Source organism: Lepidochelys kempii, chromosome 17, assembly GCF_965140285.1.
Source record: "Lepidochelys kempii isolate rLepKem1 chromosome 17, rLepKem1.hap1, whole genome shotgun sequence".
Taxonomy (NCBI): domain Eukaryota; kingdom Metazoa; phylum Chordata; order Testudines; family Cheloniidae; genus Lepidochelys; species Lepidochelys kempii.
The window spans coordinates 23,289,041-23,311,461 of record NC_136396.1 but is presented as its reverse complement, the minus strand read 5'-3'; the positions used below and the strand labels follow the sequence as shown (position 1 = coordinate 23,311,461).

The following is a 22,421-nucleotide window of genomic DNA, read 5'->3' as shown; positions in this document are numbered from 1 at the left end:
TAAACCAGGAATAGAAAATATTCAGTGGGTGAAATCCATTGAAGTCAACCACAAAATTCCCATTGACTCTTTGGAGCTGGGATTTCACCTTATATGTGCAACATGCCAAATTTAGCATTAATGTAGGAATCTTCACGTGGCAGGTCTTGGCTTCAGTGCACTAGTAATTTCCCTGTTAAATTGGTTTAGCAGGACACACGTGCATCATATCCAGAGTTCACACGATAGCTTAAACCTAAGATTCTGATCCCACAAAGACTTATATACATATTTAACTTCACACGCTGCCCCTGGGAGGGTGATTTCCGGTGTGGTAGACAGACCCATGCTAGCTCTGCTCAAGCTAGGGCGCTAAAAATAGCAGAGTGGCCATGGTGGCAGCTTGTGGGGTCAGGTGGGATTGTACCCGGGCGGCTAGCCTGTGCCACCCCAGCCCGTGGAACTACTCACAAAACTCTGCATAATTCTTTGCAGGATTGGTGCCTTAGTGGCATACGTTGCTGCCCAGACACCCAGCTGGATTTTCAGACATTCATTACTGATCACTGTACAATGAGTGCTTGGAAGTGCAGTAAAACACATACTAGATATTCACTAATATGTCTAGGATTAATCTCAGATTTAAAGGCCCAGCTGTTTCTGCCCTTTGGTCCTGGAAAAACCTATTGGAACAATGTTTTAAAATGGGAAAACTATTCTTTTCGCTTACTGATAACTCAAAAACTGGATAGATTTTGCTCAAATTTTACAAAAAAACCCCAAAGCAAACCAAACCAAAACAAAAAACACCTTGTGACAGAAACCAAGCATGTAAAATTTCAGTGCAGAAAGAGTTTCCAAGAGGTATAAAAAATGTGAAAAGTGGCTATTGTAAGGGAAATTGTTTGGCAAGCTTAACTATAGTGTTTACTGTAATAATCCTGAGGTCATTTAAATGCTTTACTCCTCTCATCACGTTTTAATCTTCCCTTCTCTAAATGAAACAGTCTCAACTGGGTTTGCTTTTCTCCTAGCTAAGTGACTTGCCCAGCATCACATGGGAGATCTGTGGCATTTTTCCATTGCCTAAAGCATAAGACCAGCCTTGACCAAAGCAGACTTCAGCCTTTCATTACACACCTTCCAACTCTGCACTGAATGAGACAGAGGAACTGTTGGGAAAAAACTGTCTGTGATCAAACTTTCTCCTAATGGATACACACAAAGGAGTGGAATTAAGATTGCACAGGCAATGTTAATACTGGCATTTCCTAACTTTTGAGTGTTTGGCTTTGCAATGGAATTTTCTAGTGGTTCTTATTAAAACAGACACAGAAACAAAACCAATTGAATAGCTAAGTAGGAAGTTATCAGATTGTAATGGTCACTGTCAGTAGTTTCTTGTTGAGTAAGATCTGGTGTTCGAGCTAGATTGTAAACAGTCCAGGCATCTCGCTTCCTGTCAGAAGCAGCATAATATACTGTGTAAAGTCCCATGAGGAGCTCACCCAAGTAGAGAGGCCTGCTTGTGTTTGGGGGTTAGGGAAAACTTGTTACACTTGTGTGTGTTCGGCTGGTAATCAGCAATTGGAAAGAGTGTTCAAAGTACTCTCTGTCTCAGCACCGGATGACAGCAGGCTTGCCCTGTGGAGAAAGAAAACTGCTCAGGATTCTCAGGTCACCTCTGGAAATTGTTCTATTTGGGTCAGTTTATGAGAGATGAAGAAGCACATGACACTTTAGAGAATACGGTGTGCAGTTCTGATCTGACTTTGACAGCAACCTTGAGGTGTTTCTGTGTCATTGTCTTTTTGCTGACTGCTAGGACTTTTTCTTGTGGATTTGCTGTTCAAGTGTCTGGGTGGAGAGGAATTGCTCCAATGACAGTGAATAGGAATTGGTCATGGTTCTGGGTGAGATGTCCCTATCTCCTTGTTCACACATTTAATCCTCCCTTTTTGTCTCTCCCTCTCAGTTATGGGGGCACATTAACTCCTCAGTCCTTTACCTGGACTCTGAACCAGCCTAGCTGATCCTGAGAATGGCGAGGCCAGTGTGGAAGGGGCTATCAGGTTGCCTTGCTGTCCCTCTTGGGAAAGGGCCCATTGATCTGTAGAAGAGGGCAAAGCAGTCTGCCTCTGTCAGCTCCCCAGGGGGCCTTTGCATCTTTACTGTGCCAGCAAAGCAGCATGTGCTAAGGAGGCTGCTGGAGGTGATGTTTCCTGTGACCAAATGTGAATAAGAAGAGCTCGTGTTGCTTTTTGCAGAAGTAGGAATGTAAACCCCATTGTCTTGGCTAAATGTCAGTGTAGGTTTTACTGAAATTCCCCCTGTTGATTCGGCTGAACAGAACTGGACCTTCCTCTCTTCTGTGGTGAGTGTGACCTGGTCAGTTAGCTAGAAGGTGCTTGTGACCGGTGCACTACGCTAGGACTCCATATGTACAAGGGATCTGAATCTGGGTTGCATCAGCAACCTTATGATAAGAGAATGGCAGCATTAGCCACCCCCAACTATAGCTCCCAGTACCCACGATGCTGGGAGTTCTGAATCAAATTGTTCAGTTTCTGACAATCAAAATTTTCTGCAGAAAAATCCTCCCATTTTTAACCAGTTCTAACAATTGGTGTTTGAAGGCACCATGCAGTGTTCTTGAAAGTTTCACAACATGCCAGATTCATTCGCATATTGTTTAGCTTTTTCGTTCTGTTTACTCTATTGTTTGAAATCTGATTGAACTTTGTGGGGTTTTAAACACCGTTACGATGATCCTTTATTTCACTGTCACCTTTCTGTTTGTTGGCTAGGTTTGTTCGTATCAGCGTATAAGGGACAGACACAGGAATACCAGCTGGAAGGACCTGCTCCTACAATGTGAAGCATGTGGACAGAAACCTGTGCCAACCTGGAGCATGGCTGAGGTTACTGGGACTCAATATGGTTGCAGGGCTCTGCCCAGCTGTTTCACATGGCAGGAGCAGGGACTAAGATGGGGTACTCAGATCCTTTGCAGATTTTGAGCTAACACTCCACAAATGGTTTTTTAAAATTGTTTTGTTGGGATTTTAAAATTACTTTGGAAATTTTGTGGGCTTTTTGGTTTTTGGCTATAGTTAAACTATATTTTATGACCCATTTCTTGCTCTAATAGGCTTCTTATATTTTTACTGATCCTTTTAGCTTTTGCTGGGCAACATTTTGCAAATGTTTCTTTAACTGAGATTTTTTTAATGCCTAAATCAGATATTTTATTTTTGGTCGTGTTTGCTGCAGAGTTGGCGGAGTACCTGCACCCTTGCTTTTGTGACAAGCGGAAAAGGCCTGTGCTCCTTTTCGGGATACACTGAATTGCTACAGGAAGTTTTCGTTTTTGTTCCCTGCATGGCTGGGCCAGCTCTTCTGCAGAATGATTGTGATGTTTTAATTTGCTTAGAGGGCTGTAGAGAGTTTGCAGTGTGTAACTTTTGTATAATGGTTAGTATTTTACACAGGTTTGCTATGGTTTTAGAAGCAAAGGCTGAGAGGTTGTGTTCCTGCACTGTTGGTGATCACCCTGGAATTTCCCTGGCCTAGAACACATTGAGCTGCATCACTGCACTGCTTCTTTCCCCTGCCCCTGCTGACCGTTTACTTCGCTGTCAAACTCTGACATTAAGGGTGAACTTGAGATGTATGCTCCTAACTCTCATAGGCAGATTGAAAATCCCATCTTAATTCCTTTACGAGGTAGGGATCTTCATAGGCGCCTCAAGGAGGTTCTGGCTGCCTAATTCTCTTCGGTTCCTTTGAAAAGCTTAGTCTGGATTGCATTTCATGCCATAAACACCTAGGAATATTAACATGGCCCGGAACGAGGCTGCATTATTGTTTGTGGTAAACAATGGAGTGTGTAATAAAATAAAAGCCATTTCATCCTAGTAATGAATATTTAATAAGTGTAGCCTGAAATCTATACAGTCCTTCCTATCTTGGCAGGGCACACACATCCTCTGGAGAAGAGGCCGGGGCAGACCCATCCCGAATATGTCTGGGCTCTCTCAGCCCTGCAGTTCTATGGCTGGAAAGAGCCCCACCCAGCGCGCTGCAAAGTGGTGGTGAATGCTCGTCTAGAACCTCCCACCAGGGCCGTCCTTAGCAGCTGCGTAGGGCACTTGAAAATTTGGGGCACCCCTGGGTCTTAGTGTCCACCCTGTCACCTCTTCCTATTCCTGTTCTGACCCTTCCTGCAGGCTCCCACCACAGCTGGCTGTCGCAGCCTGGTGAGTCTTCCTCCAGAGGTTTCAGAGTAGCAGCTGTGTTAGTCTGTATCCGCAAAAAGAACGAGGAGTACTTGTGGCACCTTGAAGACTAACAAATTTATTTGAGCATAAGCTTTCGTGAGCTGAAACCCACTTCATCGGATGCATGCAGTGGAAAATACAGTAGGAAGATGTATACACACAGAGAACATAAACAATGGGTGTTGCCATACACACTATAAGGAGAGTGATCAGTTAAGGTGGGCTATTATCAGCAGGAGAAAAAAACATTTTGTGGTGATAATCAGGATGGCCCATTTCCAACAGTTGACAAGAAGGTGAGAGTAACAGTAGGGGGGTAAAATAAGCATGGGGAATTAGTTTTACTTTGTGTAATGACGCATCCACTCCCAGTCTTTATTCAAGCCTAATTTAATGGTGTCCAGTTTGCAAATTAATTCCAATTCAGCAGTCTCTCACTGGAGTTGGTTTTTGAAGTTTTTTTGTTGTAATATTGCGACTTTTAGGGCTGTAATCGAGTGACCAAAGAGATTGAAGTGTTCTCTGACTGGTTTTTGAATGTTATAATTCTTGACGTCTGATTTGTTTCCATTTATTCTTTTACGTAGAGACTGTCCGGTTTGGCCAATGTACATGGCAGAGGGGCATTGCTGGCACATGATGGCATATATCACATTGGTAGATGTGCAGGTGAACAAGCCTCTGATAGTGTGGCTGATGTGATTAGACCCTATGATGGTGTCCCTTGAATAGATATGTGGACAGAGTTGGCAACGGGCTTTGTTGCAAGGATAGGTTCCTGAGTTAGTGTTTTTGTTGTGTGGTGTGTGGGTGCTGGTGAGTATTTGCTTCAGGTTGGTGGGTTGTCTGTAAGCAAGGACAGGGGATGTAGTACTTAAAAGTGAAAAAGCCTCCAACCTGCTAGACCTATTAGCACAACACTGAAACTGTTAGAGAGCCATTCAAGTGGTAATGAAGCCATTTAACTGGCATTTACCAACCCCCAGGTATATACTGTCAGTTTCTGAATTTACTGACAAAACCAGTTGTGCATCACTGTAATAATTACTCAGAATACCTCTGAACAACATACTAATCCACAGAGGTCTCCCTACCAACACTACAGAAAGAGGGATTCTAGGTGGACTCCTCCTGAAGGTCGAAACAGCAGACTGGACTTCTACATAGAGTGCTTCCGCCGACGTGCACGGGCTGAAATTGTGGAAAAGCAGCATCACTTGCCCCATAACCTCAGCCGTGCGGAACACAATGCCATCCACAGCCTCAGAAACAACTCTGACATCATAATCAAAAAGGCTGACAAAGGAGGTGCTGTTGTCATCATGAATAGGTCGGAATATGAACAAGAGGCTGCTCGGCAGCTCTCCAACACCACTTTCTACAAGCCATTACCCTCTGATCCCACTGAGAGTTACCAAAAGCAACTACAGCATTTGCTCAAGAAACTTCCTGAAAAAGCACAAGATCAAATCCGCACAGACACACCCCTGGAACCCCGACCTGGGATATTCTGTCTACTACCCAAGATCCATAAACCTGGAAATCCTGGACGCCCCATCATCTCAGGCATTGGCACCCTGACAGCAGGATTGTCTGGCTATGTAGACTCCCTCCTCAGGCCCTACGCTACCAGCACTCCCAGCTACCTTTGAGACACCACTGACTTCCTGAGGAAACTTCAATCCATCGGTGATCTTCCTGATAACACCATCCTGGCCACTATGGATGTAGAAGCCCTCTACACCAACATTCCACACAAAGATGGACTACAAGCCGTCAGGAACACTATCCCCGATAATGTCACGGCTAACCTGGCGGCTGAACTTTGTGACTTTGTCCTTACCCATAACTATTTCACATTGGGGACAATGTATACCTTCAGATCAGCGGCACTGCTATGGGTACCCGCATGGCCCCACAGTATGCCAACATTTTTATGGCTGATTTAGAACAACGCTTCCTCAGCTCTCGTCCCCTAAAGCCCCTACTCTACTTGCGCTATATTGATGACATCTTCATCATCTGGACCCATGGAAAAGAAGCCCTTGAGGAATTCCACCATGATTTTCACAATTTCCATCCCACCACCAACCTCAGCCTGGTCCAGTCCACACAAGAGATCCACTTCCTGGACACTACAGTGCTAATAAACAATGGTCACATAAACACCACCCTATACCGGAAACCTACTGACTGCTATTCCTACCTGCATGCCTCCAGCTTTCACCCTGACCACACCACACGATCCATCGTCTACAGCCAAGCTCTGCGATACAACCGCATTTGCTCCAACCCCTCAGACAGAGACAAACACCTACAAGATCTCTGTCAAGCTTTCTTACAACTACAATACCCACCTGCGGAAGTAAAGAAGTAAAGAAACAGAGCTGGCAGCTTACTTCCTGCCTGTCCCATTTCTCGCCAGCTCACCTGTTTCTACTGTCGAAATGCAGGGCAGTGTTACACCCACCAGGTTCCACAAGGGGTCACCCAACTGATGGTAGGTACCAGAAACGCAAGGCTGCAACTGTGACCAGGGATACGCTTGTGTCTATTGACCTTTCACAAGGATCCCTCTTTACACCTGACACAAGAGATTTCTAAGCGTCCCTGGTGGTACAAGGCTCTTCCTTTGGCTGATCAGCTGGGTGAGAGTCTCAGCAAGCCTCCGATCATGGGAGGTGCCCAGCCTTGATCCAGAATCCAGAATCTGTATTCCTGCTTTGAGGAGCTGCTGGTTACTGGTAGCGTTGCCAAGTGAGCCAGACCAACACCAACAAAATACAGAGGCCTAGCCCCAGAGAAATCTTGATCAACGAAAAGTGAGGGAGCTGTCCAACCTGCATCGGGCCGTCTGCCTCCAGCTAGTGCTTAATTTGTAATGAAAGAGGTGCCGGGGATCAAGCTATTAGGTGCTTGGGCTCAAACCATTTTTTTTTTACGTTCATAACGGATGCAGCAAGCCCAGAGGTGCCAGGGCCATGAACTGCCAGGCCCAGAGGTGCCAGGGCCAAGCACTGCCAGGCCCAGAGGTGCCAGGGCTAGGAACTGCCAAGCCCAGAGGTGCCAGGGCCATGAACTGCCAGGCCCAGAGGTGCCAGGGCTAGGAACTGCCAAGCCTAGAGGTGCCGGGACTCAATGCTGGCGTGAATTAAGCATTGTCTCCAACCCGGTAACAGCTGCTGTCCGTGACACTCTTTGCACTTGAATCCTGAGCACCAGGTAGAAAGCGATGATTAAGGCAAGTGGTGGGACTTGAAGTGTCTCTCTGGCTTCCTTGTGTGTCAGATCTCCTTCCTGAGGTTTCCCTCTTCCAGGAACTTGCTGCCTGGAATCTTCTCTTCCTCTCTCCCCTCACCTGCTTCTCTGAGGCATTTGAAATTGCTCCCAGGTCCAAAGGGGGAGGGCAGGTAGGGTGGTGTCAGCTTCTGGATCTACAGAGAGTCATTCTGGAGACAGAGGGGAAGAGGCCAAGAGAACAGTGAAGAACATCAGGGAGAAACACTGGTTTCCACAGCAGCAGCTCCTAGTGGTCATGGCACTGTGGGAAGAAACAAGAACACATGCTTAGTCCTAGTTACTTAGAGACTAGGAGACCCAGGCTATAGGCTGAAAGTACTGGACTGTCCCATCCACATCAGACAGTAGGCCAGGCTGGCTTCAGAGGAACGGTTAAGACTGTGAAGGTACCTTAATGTCACCATTGCCAGGCTCTGAGTACTTCCCTTTGCACTCAGTGGTCTTTTAATGTTGAGGCCTTTTTCAGTGGAATTTCCTACCTATTTTAAAAGGGGGGAAATGAAGAAATGAAGACGTTTTGCCATATTTGGCCATTAGTTGGGTAGCAGCAGAGCATGCTGTCCTGCCCAAGACCTGCAGTGCAGGATCAAGAGCACTTGATCCTTGCTTCATGGGCCAGGGCCTCATTCATCATTTCTATTTTATAACTAAGTGAGATGGGTTTCGTGTTTAGGAAAAAATCCAGCTGGAGTTACAAACCAACATCTCTGTGCAGCCAGATGGGGAAGCCATCAGGAAACAACTGTTCTGATGATTGGGCCAAGACTTGGAGTGACCCAATACCTATTGCTCCTGGTGTGGGAGGCATGGGAGTGCCTTCCCTTGAATGGTTTTATGCAGGTTGTGGGGAAAGGTGACCCAAGTAGGGCACAGTAATGAACCCAAAGACAGAGGCTTTGATAAGCAGGTGGAGAGGGATGAATCATTTCTCTCTCCCTGGACATGGCAACAGGATGCAGAGACTAGAAGGGAGGGACGAGAGCTAGTCTTGCTCTCTAGACATGCGGAAACTTTGCCTTTCCCTTTCAGTGGGACATGTTAAATCAATCACAGCTTTGGTTTTCACTCTCTTTTCTCTATTTTTAAAAAATCTTATTTTACTAAGAGATCTACTGTTTTGTGTGGGATTTTCACTGTCATTGTCTGTCTCTGATGGCAACCTCTAAGGAGAGGAACTAAAGGGTAAAGGGTTTCTGGAACCTAAACTCCCACCTTGGTCAAAAAGGTCTGGATCAAGGGATCTGCTCCCAGTGAAGCGTCGCTTGAGGATATGGCTGGTAACAACCAAGGGGTGTGTGCATGCCAGGAGACCAAGGAGAGGCGAGAGCTGGTGTGTGTAGGTGTGTGTTTGTGGGGGGGAGGGTTTGCAACATTTCATTCCATGAACACCTCTCTAGATCATCTGGAAGAAGGCACGATTTCTTCTAAGCCCTGACTCCTTCTACAGGCACCGTGAGGCATTGTTTCCCTTTCCTAGCCAGAGCAATGTGGGGAGACAGCTAGTTCTGAGCAACTGACCACCTTGGCAACCCTCCACATTAATTGATAATATAGGCAGCGTGGCCATAGAGAGCAGAGCTGGTTGGTCCACAGCTGCTGGCAAAGGATGGAAGCCCTGCCCCCACTTCTCTCTGGAAGGCAAATAAAGACACAAATGTATTAGATTTAAAAACTCATGATTTGAAGCTGCCTTTTGGCTTTTGGGGCTGTCTCATGATTTTTGAACACTTGGAACTCTGGCCATACTGGTACATTTTTTAACTGATTCTCCGGTAACTGAGGAACATTCGATTGTGACTCCCCTGCTTATTACCTACAAAGCCCAGACATGGACTGGCAGGGTGCTAGATTTGTAACAACAGCAACACAGTTTTCCAAGCAACAAACAGAACTGCCTCTGAGTTCCTAGGTGCTGCTGGTAAACGCTTTGGGGCAGATTTTCACGGGGCCTGTGGCTTGTTGTGGTGAGTAGCCAGTCAGAAGCTTGACGCTGACATGGTGACAGCTTGCATGCTCATACGTCATTTTCAGGACACTGCTGTCTGTGGCATGCCTGTGGCTGGCTGCTTAGTAGCAGGAAGTCAGAACCACAGGGTTATCTGTATCCATATCTATAAACAGATCTGCTGTCGTTTTTGACATGACAAAATTCAAGTTACATTTTGAAAATAATTCCTACATATTCCTTCTCTTCTTCAAGAATCCTCCAGCTACAGACCGAGCAAGGGGCTCACCCCCGCTGCATGTCACAGACACATGCACCTTTTGCAACATGACCAGGGGCTGGGGCCAGGAAGCCGAGCTGAAGTAAAGCCTTTGCCCGCTCTCTCAATGAGCCCGTGAGCTGGGACTGTCGTTTCCCAGCAGTGAGGCAGCAAGCAGAAGAGTAACAGAAAGACAGAAGATGCATTTTCTGCCTAGCATTTTCTCCCCGCTCCCCATTTCGTGTGCGTTTAGTCTTGTTTTGGTTTGAAGGGATCAGACATCACCCACAGCAACCTAAACCAACTGTCACTTTTCCCCAGCCACAAGAGTTAACACCATCTTCAGTGGCATCTCAGAGACTGCCAGGCAGGGGAGAGTCTGAAGGGAATCACAGGCCCCAAACACACGGAGCTGTTCAATAAACAAAGGATTTAGAACACCGCAGCCTTGCTGGGCCCGAGACACAGCCTCCCCCATTCTTATCAATCCCCCCCTCTGCCTGCCCCCAACAACAGCATCTCTGCTCTGCTTCCCATCCATTAAGCCTGCATCCCGCCCCCCCTCAATAGCCCCAGGCGGATTCCTGAGGGAGTGAGACGTTTAAAGGTCACATTGGCAGCTGGGGTCAAGCCGCTCCACTGAAGTCAAAGGAACAGTGCCAGTTGACACCCACTGAGGATCTGCCCATACTGTTTTCATGGAAACCTCTGCTTAGCCCAACTGGGCACCGAGCTGCTGTTGGGGTCAGGAGGACATGCCCTCCCACCCCCCTGGATCATTACTCCCCCATGTTCTTATCCCCCATGCTCCCCATGCCAGGACTCTGCTCCCCCCGGAGTCACTGATCTCCCACTAGAGTCCATGTCCAGCAGCCCCCACCAGAGCCCCACGCCCATCTGTGGGTCACACGGAATGTATACCCTTCCCTCCGTCTGCCTGGCAGATCGCTGCTCCTGGGGGGCGGCGCTAAGGGGGTGGGGGTCAGGCTGTGTGGGCGTTGGCTGGGTTACACGGTGGAAGGGAAAAGGACCTTGCTGTGGAGCTGAGGACTCTGCTGGGCTGCTAGGAAGTCAGTGGGCGGTAAGGCTGCTGCCCGAAGTGCGCTCCGCTCAGCCTGGCTGAGCTGTTCCTCTGTTCTCAAGTCAGGGGCGGCAGAGCCTTCCCAGAGCCCCACCCCCGAGGCCTGCCACCAGCCATGCCAGAAGCCAGAGTGGGGCTGGGGAGCTCTCCCCCACACCCGGGGAGGGGGACCTGAAAGCAGCCCCCTGCCCGTGTCCCTGTCCCCGGGTTCCCCACCCAGGCCAGGTGGAGGGACTCAGGCTCCCCACAGCTGCCGGTGTGGCTCTTACCATGGTTGGCTGTGGCTCCGAGGCCCCTCCCCTGAACCGGACACGGGTCGGAGTAAGAAGAGCTGTGTGGGCAGCTGTGGGGAGTTGGCATGGACCTCAATGGCCTGGGCTCCCTAGCTAGGCTCCAGGGGGGAAGAGGAGGAACAGGGGGTGGGGTTCTGTGGCAAAAAGTGGATGGGCTAGACCCCCCCCCCCGTTCCGATGCGCCTGTCTCAAGTCATATGTGAATCCTCCTGAGGTCTGCTTCTCTGTAGGTCTGAGTTCACCTAGGGGTTCTCCAGCACGTGAAGTCTTTAAATCAGGACAGGTGTCTTTCTAAAAGATAAGCTAGAGCTCAAACACAAGGGCTGGGTTTGATGGAGCGATTGCGGGTGCGGTTCTTGGCGCTGTGTTATCCAGGAGGACAGACTAAAAGATCACAACAGTCCCTTAAACATCTATGACATCTGTATCCTTCCCCACTAGTAGTGGTTGTGTTCGTAATGAAAGGCAAGTGTGTGCAGAGTTCCAGAGGAGCTTCACAATAATGACAGGGTGCTGCTTGCTAGACAGCTGCCCGACCTCGCGCCCGAAACCCGAGCTGTGGGGACAGGTCTGTTAGCAGGGGGACGAGACTTCCAGGCCGGTGCATTTCCTGCCGAGAGGCAAAGTGCGGCTGGTGCGGGAGGTAATACTAGGCCAGAAGCTGTCAAGGGCCGGGAGCTATTTCTGCTGCTGAGCTTGGTCTCCAGAAGGACCTGGAGCCTGTGACTTACTGAATCCCAGCTGCTCCTTAAACCTGCCTCTTGCAAGCACATTCCCCATCCCTGCAAACTCCCTCCTTGTCTTCATCCCAGCTCGCCCTGCAGCCTCCCATCCCCCTCCCAGCTCCCCCTGCAGCCTCCCATCCTGTCCTAGCTCCCCCTGCAGCCTCCCATCCGCCTCCCAACTCCCCCCTGCAGCCTCCCGTCCCCCTCCCAGCTCCCCCTGCAGCCTCCCATCCTGTCCCAGCTTCCCCCTGCAGCCTCCCATCCGCCTCCCAACTCCCCCCTGCAGCCTCCCGTCCCCCTCCCAGCTCCCCCTGCAGCCTCCCATCCCCCTCCCAGCTTCCCCCTGCAGCCTCCCATCCGCCTCCCAACTCCCCCCTGCAGCCTCCCATCCGCCTCCCAACTCCCCCCTGCAGCCTCCCGTCCCCCTCCCAGCTCCCCCTGCAGACTCCCATCCCCCTCCCAGCTTCCCCCTGCAGCCTCCCATCCACCTCCCAACTCCCCCCTGCAGCCTCCCATCCCCCTCCCAACTCCCCCCTGCAGCCTCCCGTCCCCCTCCCAGCTCCCCCTGCAGCCTCCCATCCTGTCCTAGCTCCCCTTGCAGCCTCCCATCCCCCTCCCAGCTCCCCCTGCAGCCTCCCATCCCCCTCCCAGCTCCCCTTGCAGCCTCCCATCCGCCTCCCAACTCCCCCCTGCAGCCTCCCATCCCCCTCCCAGCTTCCCCCTGCAGCCTCCCGTCCCCCTCCCAGCTCCCCTTGCAGCCTCCCATCCGCCTCCCAACTCCCCGCTGCAGCCTCCCGTCCCCCTCCCAGCTCCCCCTGCAGCCTCCCATCCTGTCCCAGCTTCCCCCTGCAGCCTCCCATCCCCCTCCCAGCTCCCCCTGCAGCTCCCATCCCCCTCCCAGCTCTCCCCTGCAGCCTCCCATCCCCCTCCCAGCTCCCCCTGCAGCCTCCCATCCCCCTCCCAGCTCCCCCTGCAGCCTCCCATCCCCCTCCCAGCTCTACCCTGCAGCCTCCTGTCCCCCTCCCAGCTCCCCCTGCAGCCTCCCATCCCCCTCCCAGCTTCCCCCTGCAGCCTCCCATCCCCCTCCCAGCTTCCCCCTGCAGCCTCCCGTCCTCCGTCCCAGCTCCCCCTGCAGCCTCCCATCCCCCTCCCAGCTCCCCCTGCAGCCTCCCATCCCCCTCCCAGCTCTACCCTGCAGCCTCCCGTCCCCCTCCCAGCTCCCCCTGCAGCCTCCCATCCCCTCCCAGCTTCCCCCTGCAGCCTCCCGTCCCCCGTCCCAGCTCTCCCCTGCAGCCTCCTATCCTAGCTCCACCTGCAGCCTCCCCTCCCCCTGCAGCCTCTCATCCCATCCCATCCCACCTCCCCCTACAGCAGAGGTCCCCAAACTGTGGGACATGGGAGGAACGTTTGGGGGCAGGGAGGGAGTGTGCGTCACCCAGTGCTGCTCTTGGCCCTGGCCCCAGGTGCTGGCCCTTTGCCGAGGGCCCTGGCTGCTGGCCTTGGCCTCAGCTCCACTCCTTGCCCCACTCCCACCCCCCCGCTGTGGTCCCAGCCTCGCCTGGCCCCCTAACTCCCGGCCTCAGCTCCGGCGGGGGAGGGGCACGGACAGGAGTCAGGGAGGGCGTGAGGTAAAAAGTTTAGGGACCACTGCCCTACAGCCTCCCAGTTCCCCCCATCCTTCCTGCCCACACCCATCATGCTATTCTTCAGCCTTTAGGAGGAATTCCTACGGTGTGCGGCTGGCTAGTGCAGGACAGTCGGGGTGGGCAGGTGTGCAGCTGAGCTCATTGCAAAGTGGCAGCGATGTCCTAGCTTGTCTCTCCCTTCCCTTCCTCCATAGTGTTGTGCTGATCACAGCTACCTGGTGCAGCAGAATACGAAGCTCCTGAGGGCGCTGGAGGAGTCACAGCATTGCTGTGCCAGCCTGAAGGAGGAAAACTGCCTGCTGGTGAGCACGGGAGCGGGGCCTTGGGTGGAGTCTGTGCTGGCTTGGGAGCGCGAAGGAGCATGAGCGGGAGGACGCTGTGCAGGGCCAAGGGAGGCATGGCTCTTGTGAACCTCCCCAGGAGCCTGTCAGGCCCACTGACAATCAGAGACCCAATCCCAGGCTGACAGCACTGGGGCGGGGAGGAAGCAGCTGTTGGGAAGAGTCAATGTTGATTTGTTTGCTGACACAGCTTAAGAGTAACAGCAAGGCAGCGGCTCCCTGAGCCAGGCTCCCGCCCGATCAGATCCAAAAGCAAGCCTACGGCCACATCAAACCCAGCACCCTGGGCCTGCATTAATGCCACAGGAGTGCTACAACTTCATTGTAACCCGTCTTCACATGCTCATCACTCTCTAGCTCACTGGCAGGAGAAGTTCCACAGGAAAGTTATGTAAGTGGTTTAACTACTGAGCATGACAAAGAGCCACACTGTGTTAGTTCTCCATTGCTCCTGGCTAGGGAAGCTCATCCCAAAGCTTCCAAGAACCACAGCAGTTCAAATCCCTCTCTGGGCACCATTTATAACAAGACTTTGGGATCACCTGCAAGGACTGAACCCAAGACCTCAGGTTCTAAGCTCAGCAGCGCGAATGCTCAAGCTGAAGAGCAGAGCCGCTAAGCCTGCCGCAATAGTAGACCCATAAACCTTTATAAGTGGAGGGCTGTTTTGCCAACAAAATAAAACCACCTCAACGAGAGGCATAAAGCTTTTTGCAGCAAAGTTTGTAGATGCTGCTATTTGACTTGTTGACATAACTGGCTTCCACCAGTATCCCACAATGCCTGCCGTGACCGCTCTGCTCACTGTTTTGATCTCTACTGCCCTGCAGGCATGTGTCCTTCCCCTTTCAAAGATCGGGGAAGTATCTGACAGCTGAGCCTGCTGCTCCTTGGGGGAACAAAGAGCAAATCATTGGAACGCAGGGGAAGGCAGACTGCTGCTGCGGGAAGCATGGTGGGGACAGGGACTGCTGCGTTGGTTTGACACCCCTCAGCATGGAGAGCTCACAGAGCTGCTCAGGATGCTGCTCCCCGCAGCTGAGGAGGCTGTGGGAGAGCTCGGCGGGAATCACAGAACCACAGGCAGGCAGCAGAGTGGGCTGCTTCGGGAGAGACGGCTGTGCCGAGCAGAGCTGGGGGCTGACGTGTGGGTGTGTGTGTCCCTCTCCCCCTGCCTCAGGAGAGGTCGGTCAGCCTGGCTGCCTCCCCCGCCCCAGACACACCACTCTCCTCCCCTCCCCCCGCACACTTCAGTTGAAAAAGCGGCTGGCACTCTACTAGGATGCCCCTCGAACCATGGGACTGAGAAACCTGCATCATGTGAGGCTGTACCTGTCCCATGAGGCATTGCAAACCCTTCCCAAAGCACCCTGCGGCCAGTTGCACAGTGGGATCGCTACCCACAGAGCACTGCTCTCTGTGTGGATGCAAGAGCTTCTAGTGTGGATGCACCCTGCTGACACAAGGAGCTAGTGTGGACATGCAACAGCGCTTTAATTAAAGTGGCGTAACTTTTGCCGGCAAAACATTGTAGTGTAGACAAGGGTGTCCTTGTAACTCTTACGCCTGGAGCATTGTTAATGTGTCCACCATCAACAGTCAAAAAAAAAAACCCTCTACAAACCTTCAGAGGAGTGGAGCTGAAAGGTTTACATTGGTCCAAACAACACGTACTAAACATTTGCGCACATTAATTTAATCCCTTATGCTGCTTTATTGTATTTTGACAAAGATCTGAAGAAAGCGCAAACAATCCAAAATGGTGGGTTTGGGACAATGACACCTAAGCCCAGGTTGTTTCTTTTCCTTCAAAAAGCCCTTAAAAATCAACCCCTTTGATATCTGCATTAAGGATTTAAAATTAATCATATCTTTAAAAATACACAGATTTGGGATAGCTTTAGCACCCCACCAAATAAAGAAGCTGGCCAAACCCACCGATGGTGTCACTACTGCTCCCCCGTAATGCCATGCACGTGCGCTTTAGTAAAGCATTTATCAAACCAGGTCTCCCGAGATCTTACTCTCGACATTAACTCTGATCTCGTCACTGATCGAAAGGGTAAAGAAAGGGTCATGAAAATAGCAGATATGCTGGGGAGCATCCAGCTGGGGCATGGCAGGAGTTGGTTTTAGGGCTCATCTTACTTAACGCTTTCCAAAAGAGGAGTAAACAGCCTGTGAATGATGTTGCCAGATGACATTACATTTGGAGCAGTTGCAGTTTATCAGTGAGGACAGATAAATAATAAAAAAGGATTTAGAGAGAATAAAAACATGGGAAGAAAATAAAATGAGATACAATTTGGAAAAATGGAATTAACACACGTAGAGACAAATCATTTGAAACACAGAGACTGATTGGGATGGAGTGTTGGGAAAGCAGTGATCTCTAGAGAGACTGCGGGGAGAGGTAGATGCACATGAGAGATCCATGTGCTGTGGCAGCAAAAGAGCCAAGTGTGATTTGGGGGCAGCTTTTGAAGAAGCTATATGGCGCAAATCAGGGGTGTGGTGTTGGAAGCTTGCAGTCGGTCCTGGGCACCATATGGTTGGAAAGCTGCAGATAAACTGCAGGGATCTCAGAGGAGAAAAAACAAATGGTTAAGGAGAATGGAGGGATTTCTATTTGAGAGGAGCTGAAAGTGCTAAATCCTGGCTTGGCTAAGGGATGCTTCGGGGAACAGCGTAAGAGCCTGCAAATGGCCAAAGGATGTAAGCACAGCAGAAGGAGAACTGTGTAGGGTGGCATCCAGGGGCTTAACTGGAAGTCAATGGGATGAAATTAAGAAAGGGGCAATATTTAGAATGAATATCAGGAAAAATAAACTGACAGTGAGGCATAGGAAGCTGTGGAAGAGCCTCAGGGAAATGGGGTAGAAGCCTCAGTACCTGGGATCTGTAAAACTTGAGCAGACAAAATGCTAGAAAATGTAGAAATTGAAGAATCCTGCATTAGCCCCAGAGGATCTTCTACTGCCAAGGCCCTTTGCCGGCTCTAGTTCTCTGATTGTGTAGTTATAATGGGGGCCTTGTCTGGACAGGGTGAGATTGGAGATGGAGGCTTGGGGGGCTGTAGGGCTGTGAACAGAGGGTGAGCAAAAGGGCTGTTAACCATTCCACTCATTACTTAGCGGAAGAGCTGCTTTCCCGAGACTGAGGAGAAGGTGAAGCACTTGAAGAGAAAGAATGCAGAGCTGGCCCTGATCGCAAAGCGCCTGGAGGAAAGAGCAAGAAAACTGCAGGAAGCAAACCTCAAAGTAGTAAGTGTTTAACCGTTTGCAGCAGCAGCATGTGGCATGGCACTGCCTGTCCATCCCCTCCCCCCAGGCCTTCAGTGTCCCTAGTTATTCCTAGCAATGATTGGGTAATTGGAGGAGAATGCAAACTGGACCAGAGTTGGCAGGTTATTTTTCAATACTGCCATCCTGTACCTTTGGCTAACAGGAAGATACAGCATGTGTCCCAGGCAGGCTTCCTTGGAACCCCCCGGGAGAGCCTTGGGGTGCCACAGACACAATTCCAGGAATGACAAAAGCCTGTCTCTCGCTGTAGCCCGCGAAAGAGAGCAAATTCACCATTCAGGCTGACATTCTCCCCTCAAACTGCCCTGCTGTATTGGGTAACTCTGCTGTATTGGGTAGCTCAGCTCTACACCCATCCCCATTAATATGCCAGCATCTACCAGAGTGTCCCTCCGAGTGGCTTCCCTACCACATTGGTGATACCTGCAGTGTGGCCATGGCATAGTGGGGTGTGGGACCTGGTGGTAATTGTAACCACTGGCTGGCTGGTTTCAGTGGGTTCTCCGCAGCGTGCCGGGGGAGATGGACACGTGCTGCTGGAGAGGGAGTAGGTATCAGCATGGGAAATGAGAGGGGAAGTGAGGTCATGGTGGATGCAGGTGGGCGAGGTTTCCATGGTGTGTGGGCGTTGCCCTTCATTCCCACATGCACTGGCACAACCGCCTGCCTGTTCAGTTACTTTGGGGCACCAATCACTGGGCTACGTAAGTGCCAGACACAGTGTTAGGAAGAGATCATTTGAAATGGGCACTCACCTTCTGAAGGTTCAACTGCTGCCGTAACTCGGATTTGTTCCCTCCTTCCTTAGGAGGATTAAAAAGATGAACAGGACGTTTCTGTGGGTATTAGGAGATCCCCAGTGATGTGGGAGGAGAGAAGAAAGATCAGAGCGAGACCAGCCCTTCTGCTTCAGGGCACCAGCCAGCCTCTCTGACAGGGGTAGGAAGAAACTCGCTGTCCCGGGGGCAGGTCCCAGAGAGTATCAGGCACCTAGTCTTCCTGTGACAAGTTCTGTTAAGGAGAACGAGCCAACCCAGCTCCACCTGTGGACAGAGGCACTGGAACAATGTGTATAGCAGGGGTGCTGGGAGCCACTGAACCAAGCTGCAAACCCTGTATGCGATGGAACCACTTCAAGCCAGGGGTGCTGCCGCAACCCCAGGACCCCTAGTTCTAGCTCCCCTGCTGGTGGCTAGTTAATTGCCTAGGTAGCTGGGCAGCAGTTCGTTAGAATCATAGACTATCAGGGTTGCAATGGACCTCAGGAGGTCATCTAGTCCAATCCCCTGCTCAAAGCAGGACCGATCCCCAACTAAATCATCCCAGCCAGGGCTTTGTCAAGCTGGTCCTTAAAAACCTCTAAGAAAGGAGATTCCACCACCTCCCTAGGTAACCCATTCCAGTGCTTTTCATAGATTCATAGATATTAAGGTCAGAAGGGACCATTATGATCATCTAGTCTGACCTCCTGCACAATGCAGGCCACAGAATCTCACCCACCCACTCCTGCGAAAAACCTCTCACCTCTGTCTGAGCTATTGAAATTCTCAAATCATGGTTTAAAGACTTCAAGGAGCAGAGAATCCTCCAGCAAGTGACCCATGCCCCATGCTACAGAGGAAGGCGAAAAACCTCCAGGGCCTCTTCCAATCTGCCCTGGAGGAAAATTCCTTCCCGACCCCAAATATGGCGATCAGCTAAACCTGAGCATATGGGCAAGATTCACCAGCCAGATACCCAGGAAAGAATTTTCTGTAGTAACTCAGATCCCACCCCATCTAACATCCCATCACAGGCTGTTGGGCCTATTTACCATGAATATTTAAAGATCGATTAATTGCCAAAATCATGTTATCCCATCATACTATCTCCTCCATAAACTTATCGAGTCTAATCTTAAAGTCAGATAGGTCTTTTGCCCCCACTGCTTCCCTTGGAAGGCTATTCCAGAACTTCACTCCTCTGATGGTTAGAAACCTTCATCTAATTTCAAGTCTAAACTTCCCAATGACCAGTTTATATCCATTTGTTCTTGTGTCCACATTGGTACTGAGCTTTAATAATTCCTCTCCCTCTCCGGTATTTATCCCTCTGATATATTTATAGAGAGCAATCATATCTCCCCTCAGCCTTCTTTTAGTTAGGCTAAACAAGCCAAGCTCCTTGAGTCTCCTTTCATAAGACATGTTTTCCATTCCTCGGATCATCCTAGTAGCCCTTCTCTGTACCTGTTCCAGTTTGAATTCATCCTTCTTAAACATGGGAGACCAGAACGGCACACAGTATTCCAGTTGAGGTCTCACCAGTGCCTTGTACTAACACCTCCTTATCTCTACTGGAAATACCTCGCCTGATGCATCCCAAGACCGCATTAGCTTTTTTGACGGCCATATCACATTGGCGGCTCATAGTCATCCTATGATCAACCAGTACTCCAAGGTCCTTCTCCTCCTCTGTTACTTCTAATTGATGCGTCCCCACCTTATAACTAAAATTCTTGTTATTAATCCCTAAATGCATAAACCTCCCCCACTGCAACTTTAGACCATTTCTCCTTGTTCTGTCATCTGCCACCACTGAGAACAGTCTAGATCCATCCTCTTTGGAACCCCCTTTCAGGTAGCTGAAAGCAGCTATCAAATCCTTCCTCATTTTTCTCTTTTGCAGACTAAATAATCCCAGTTCCCTCAGCCTCTCCTCATAAGTCATGTGCTCCAGTCCCCTAATCATTTTTGTTGGACTCTTTCCAATTTTTCCATATCATTCTTGTAGTGTGGGGCCCAAAACTGGACATAGTACTCCAGATGAGGCCTCACGAATGCTGAATAGAGGGGAATGATCACATTCCTCGATCTGCTGGCAATGCTCTTACTTATATAGCCCAAAATGCCATTAGCTTTCTTGGCAACAAGGGCACACTGTTGACTCATATCCAGCTTCCTGTCCACTGTAACCCCTAGGTCCTTTTCTGCAGAACTGCTGCCTAGCCACTCGGTCCCTAGCAGCAGGACTGTAGCAGTGAATGGGATTCTTCATCCCAAGTACAGGACTCTGCACTTGTCCTTGTTGAACCTCAACAGATTACTTTTGGCCCAATCCTCTAATTTGTCTAGGTCCCTCTGTATCCTATCCCTACCTTCCAGCATATCTACCACTCCTCCCAGTTTAGTGTCATCTGCAAACTTGCTGAGGGTGCAATCCACACCATCCTCCAGATCATTCATGAAGATATTGAACAAAACCGGCCCCAGGATCGTCCCTTGCGGCACTCTGCTTGATACCGACTGCCAACTAGACATGGAGCCATTGATCACTACCCATTGAGCCTGATGATCTCGCTCTATCCACCTTATAGTCCATTCATCCAGCCCATACTTCTTTAACTTTCTGGCAAGAAGACTGTGGGAGACCGTGTCAAAAGCTTTGCTAAAGTCAAGGAATTGACGTCCACTGCTTTCCCCTCATCCACAGAGCCAGTTATCCCATCATAGAGGGCAATTAGGTTAGTCAGGCATGACTTGCCCTTGGTGAATCCATGCTGACTGTTTCTGAGCATTTTCCTCTCCTCGACGTGCTTCAAAATTAATTCCTTGAGGACCTGCTCCATGATTTTTCCAGGGACTGAGGTGAGGCTGACTGGCCTGTAGTTCCCCGGATCCTCCTTCTTCTCATTTTTAAAGATGGGCACCACATTAGCCTTTTCCCAGTCATCCGGGACCTCCCCCGATCGCCATCAGTTTTCAAAGATAATGGCCAATGGCTCTGCAATCACATCCGCCAACTCCTTTAGCACTCTCAAGTGCAGCACATCCGGCCCCATGAATTTGTGCTCGTCCAGCTTTTCTAAATAGTCCCGAACCACTTCTTTCTCCACAGAGGGCTGGTCACCTCCTCCCCATACTGCGCTGCCCAGTGCAGTAGTCTGGGAGCTGAACTTGTTTGTGAAGACAGAGGCAAAAATAGCATTGAGTACATTAGCTTTTACCACATCCTCTGTCACTAGGTTGCCTCCCCCATTCAGTAAAAGGGCCCATGCTTTCCTTGACTTTCTTCTTGTTGCTAACATATCTGTAGAAACCCTTCTTGTTACTCTTAACATCTCTTGCTAGCTGCAACTCCAAGTGTGATTTGGCCTTCCTGATTTCACTCCTGCATGCCCGAGCAATATTTTTATACTCCTCTCTGGTCATTTGTCCAATCTTCCACTTTTTGTAATCTTCCTTTTTTGTGTTTAAGATCAGCAAGGATTTCACTGTTAAGCCAAGCTGGTCGCCTGCCATATTTACTATTCTTTCTACACATTGGGGTGGTTTGTTCCTGTAACCTCAATAAGGATTCTTTAAAATACAGCCAGCTCTCCTGGACTCCTTTCCCCCTCATGTTATTCTCCCAGGGGATCCTGCCCATCAGTTCCCTGAGGGAGTCAAAGTCTGCTTATTTGAAGTCCAGGGTCCGTATTCTGCTGCTCTCCTTTCTTCCCTGTGTCAAGATCCTGAACTCGACCATCTGATGGTCACTGCCTCCCAGGTTCCCATCCACTTTTGCTTCCCCTACTAATTCTCCCCATTTTGTGAGCAGCAGGTTGAGAAGAGCTCTGACCCGAGTTGGTTTCTCCGGCACCTGCACCTGGTAAGGGGCACCTGGGCCTAACACAGGTTTGTGGGGACTCAGTCAGGAAGCCCAGAAAAGAGGAAGGTGCGGAGGGAGAGACTCCGCAGGGGGCTGGGCAGGAAGCTACTCCCAGTGGTGTTTCCCTCGAGAGCAGAGGATCCCGGAGAGAGGAACAGGCCTGGAGAGAAAGTGCTCCAGAGGAATGAACTGGGTGTTGGACCTCCGGGGGAGCCACTAGGGACTGGTGTAGTTGAGGGGAAGATGGGGATCTAGCTGAGTGCCCACCAAGCTGCCAAGCCAAGAAGCCAGCTTTGGGGCTAAAGGGGAAAAACAGGGGTGGAAAGCTTCTGGGGGAGCAGCTAATTGAAGCTTTTGTGTTGCTCTTTCCTGTTAAATGAACAAGGCCCCCTGAAGAGGATGCTCTTTAGTACTGGAAAGCCTGCTTGGACTTGTGTATGCCCTGGGTGAGGGAAACTGAGGAAGGGTCTCACCGATCATGTTGTACCTGATCACGAGGGACACGCTGGGGTGACCTCCATGCCATTACACTTCCCCATGGGCAAGTTAGTCCAGAACTACCCACTGGAGGGCTTCTTGCACCTCTGCTGAAGCAGCTGTGGCTGGCCCCTGTTAGAGACAGGCCATTGGGTTACCTG

At 50.4% G+C, this 22,421-nt stretch overlaps 1 protein-coding gene across 14 annotated transcripts in view; it reads left to right on the top strand.

The window, feature by feature from the left end:
- TSPOAP1 (TSPO associated protein 1) overlaps positions 1–22,421 on the top strand; it is a 231,743-nt gene that overhangs the window by 7,908 nt on the left and 201,414 nt on the right. For 13 of the 14 annotated variants that reach the window (XR_012155490.2, XR_012155492.2, XR_012155491.2 and 10 more), the window contains exons 2-3: positions 13,703–13,810; positions 16,984–17,112. Coding sequence is in view for 11 of the 14 variants with exons in the window: in XM_073316130.2 (XP_073172231.2) it covers positions 13,703–13,810; positions 16,984–17,112 (237 nt within the window). In the remaining 3 variants the exon portion in view is untranslated. The remainder of the gene's footprint in view (positions 1–13,702; positions 13,811–16,983; positions 17,113–22,421) is intronic. The other variant, XM_073316132.2, reaches the window with a different exon arrangement.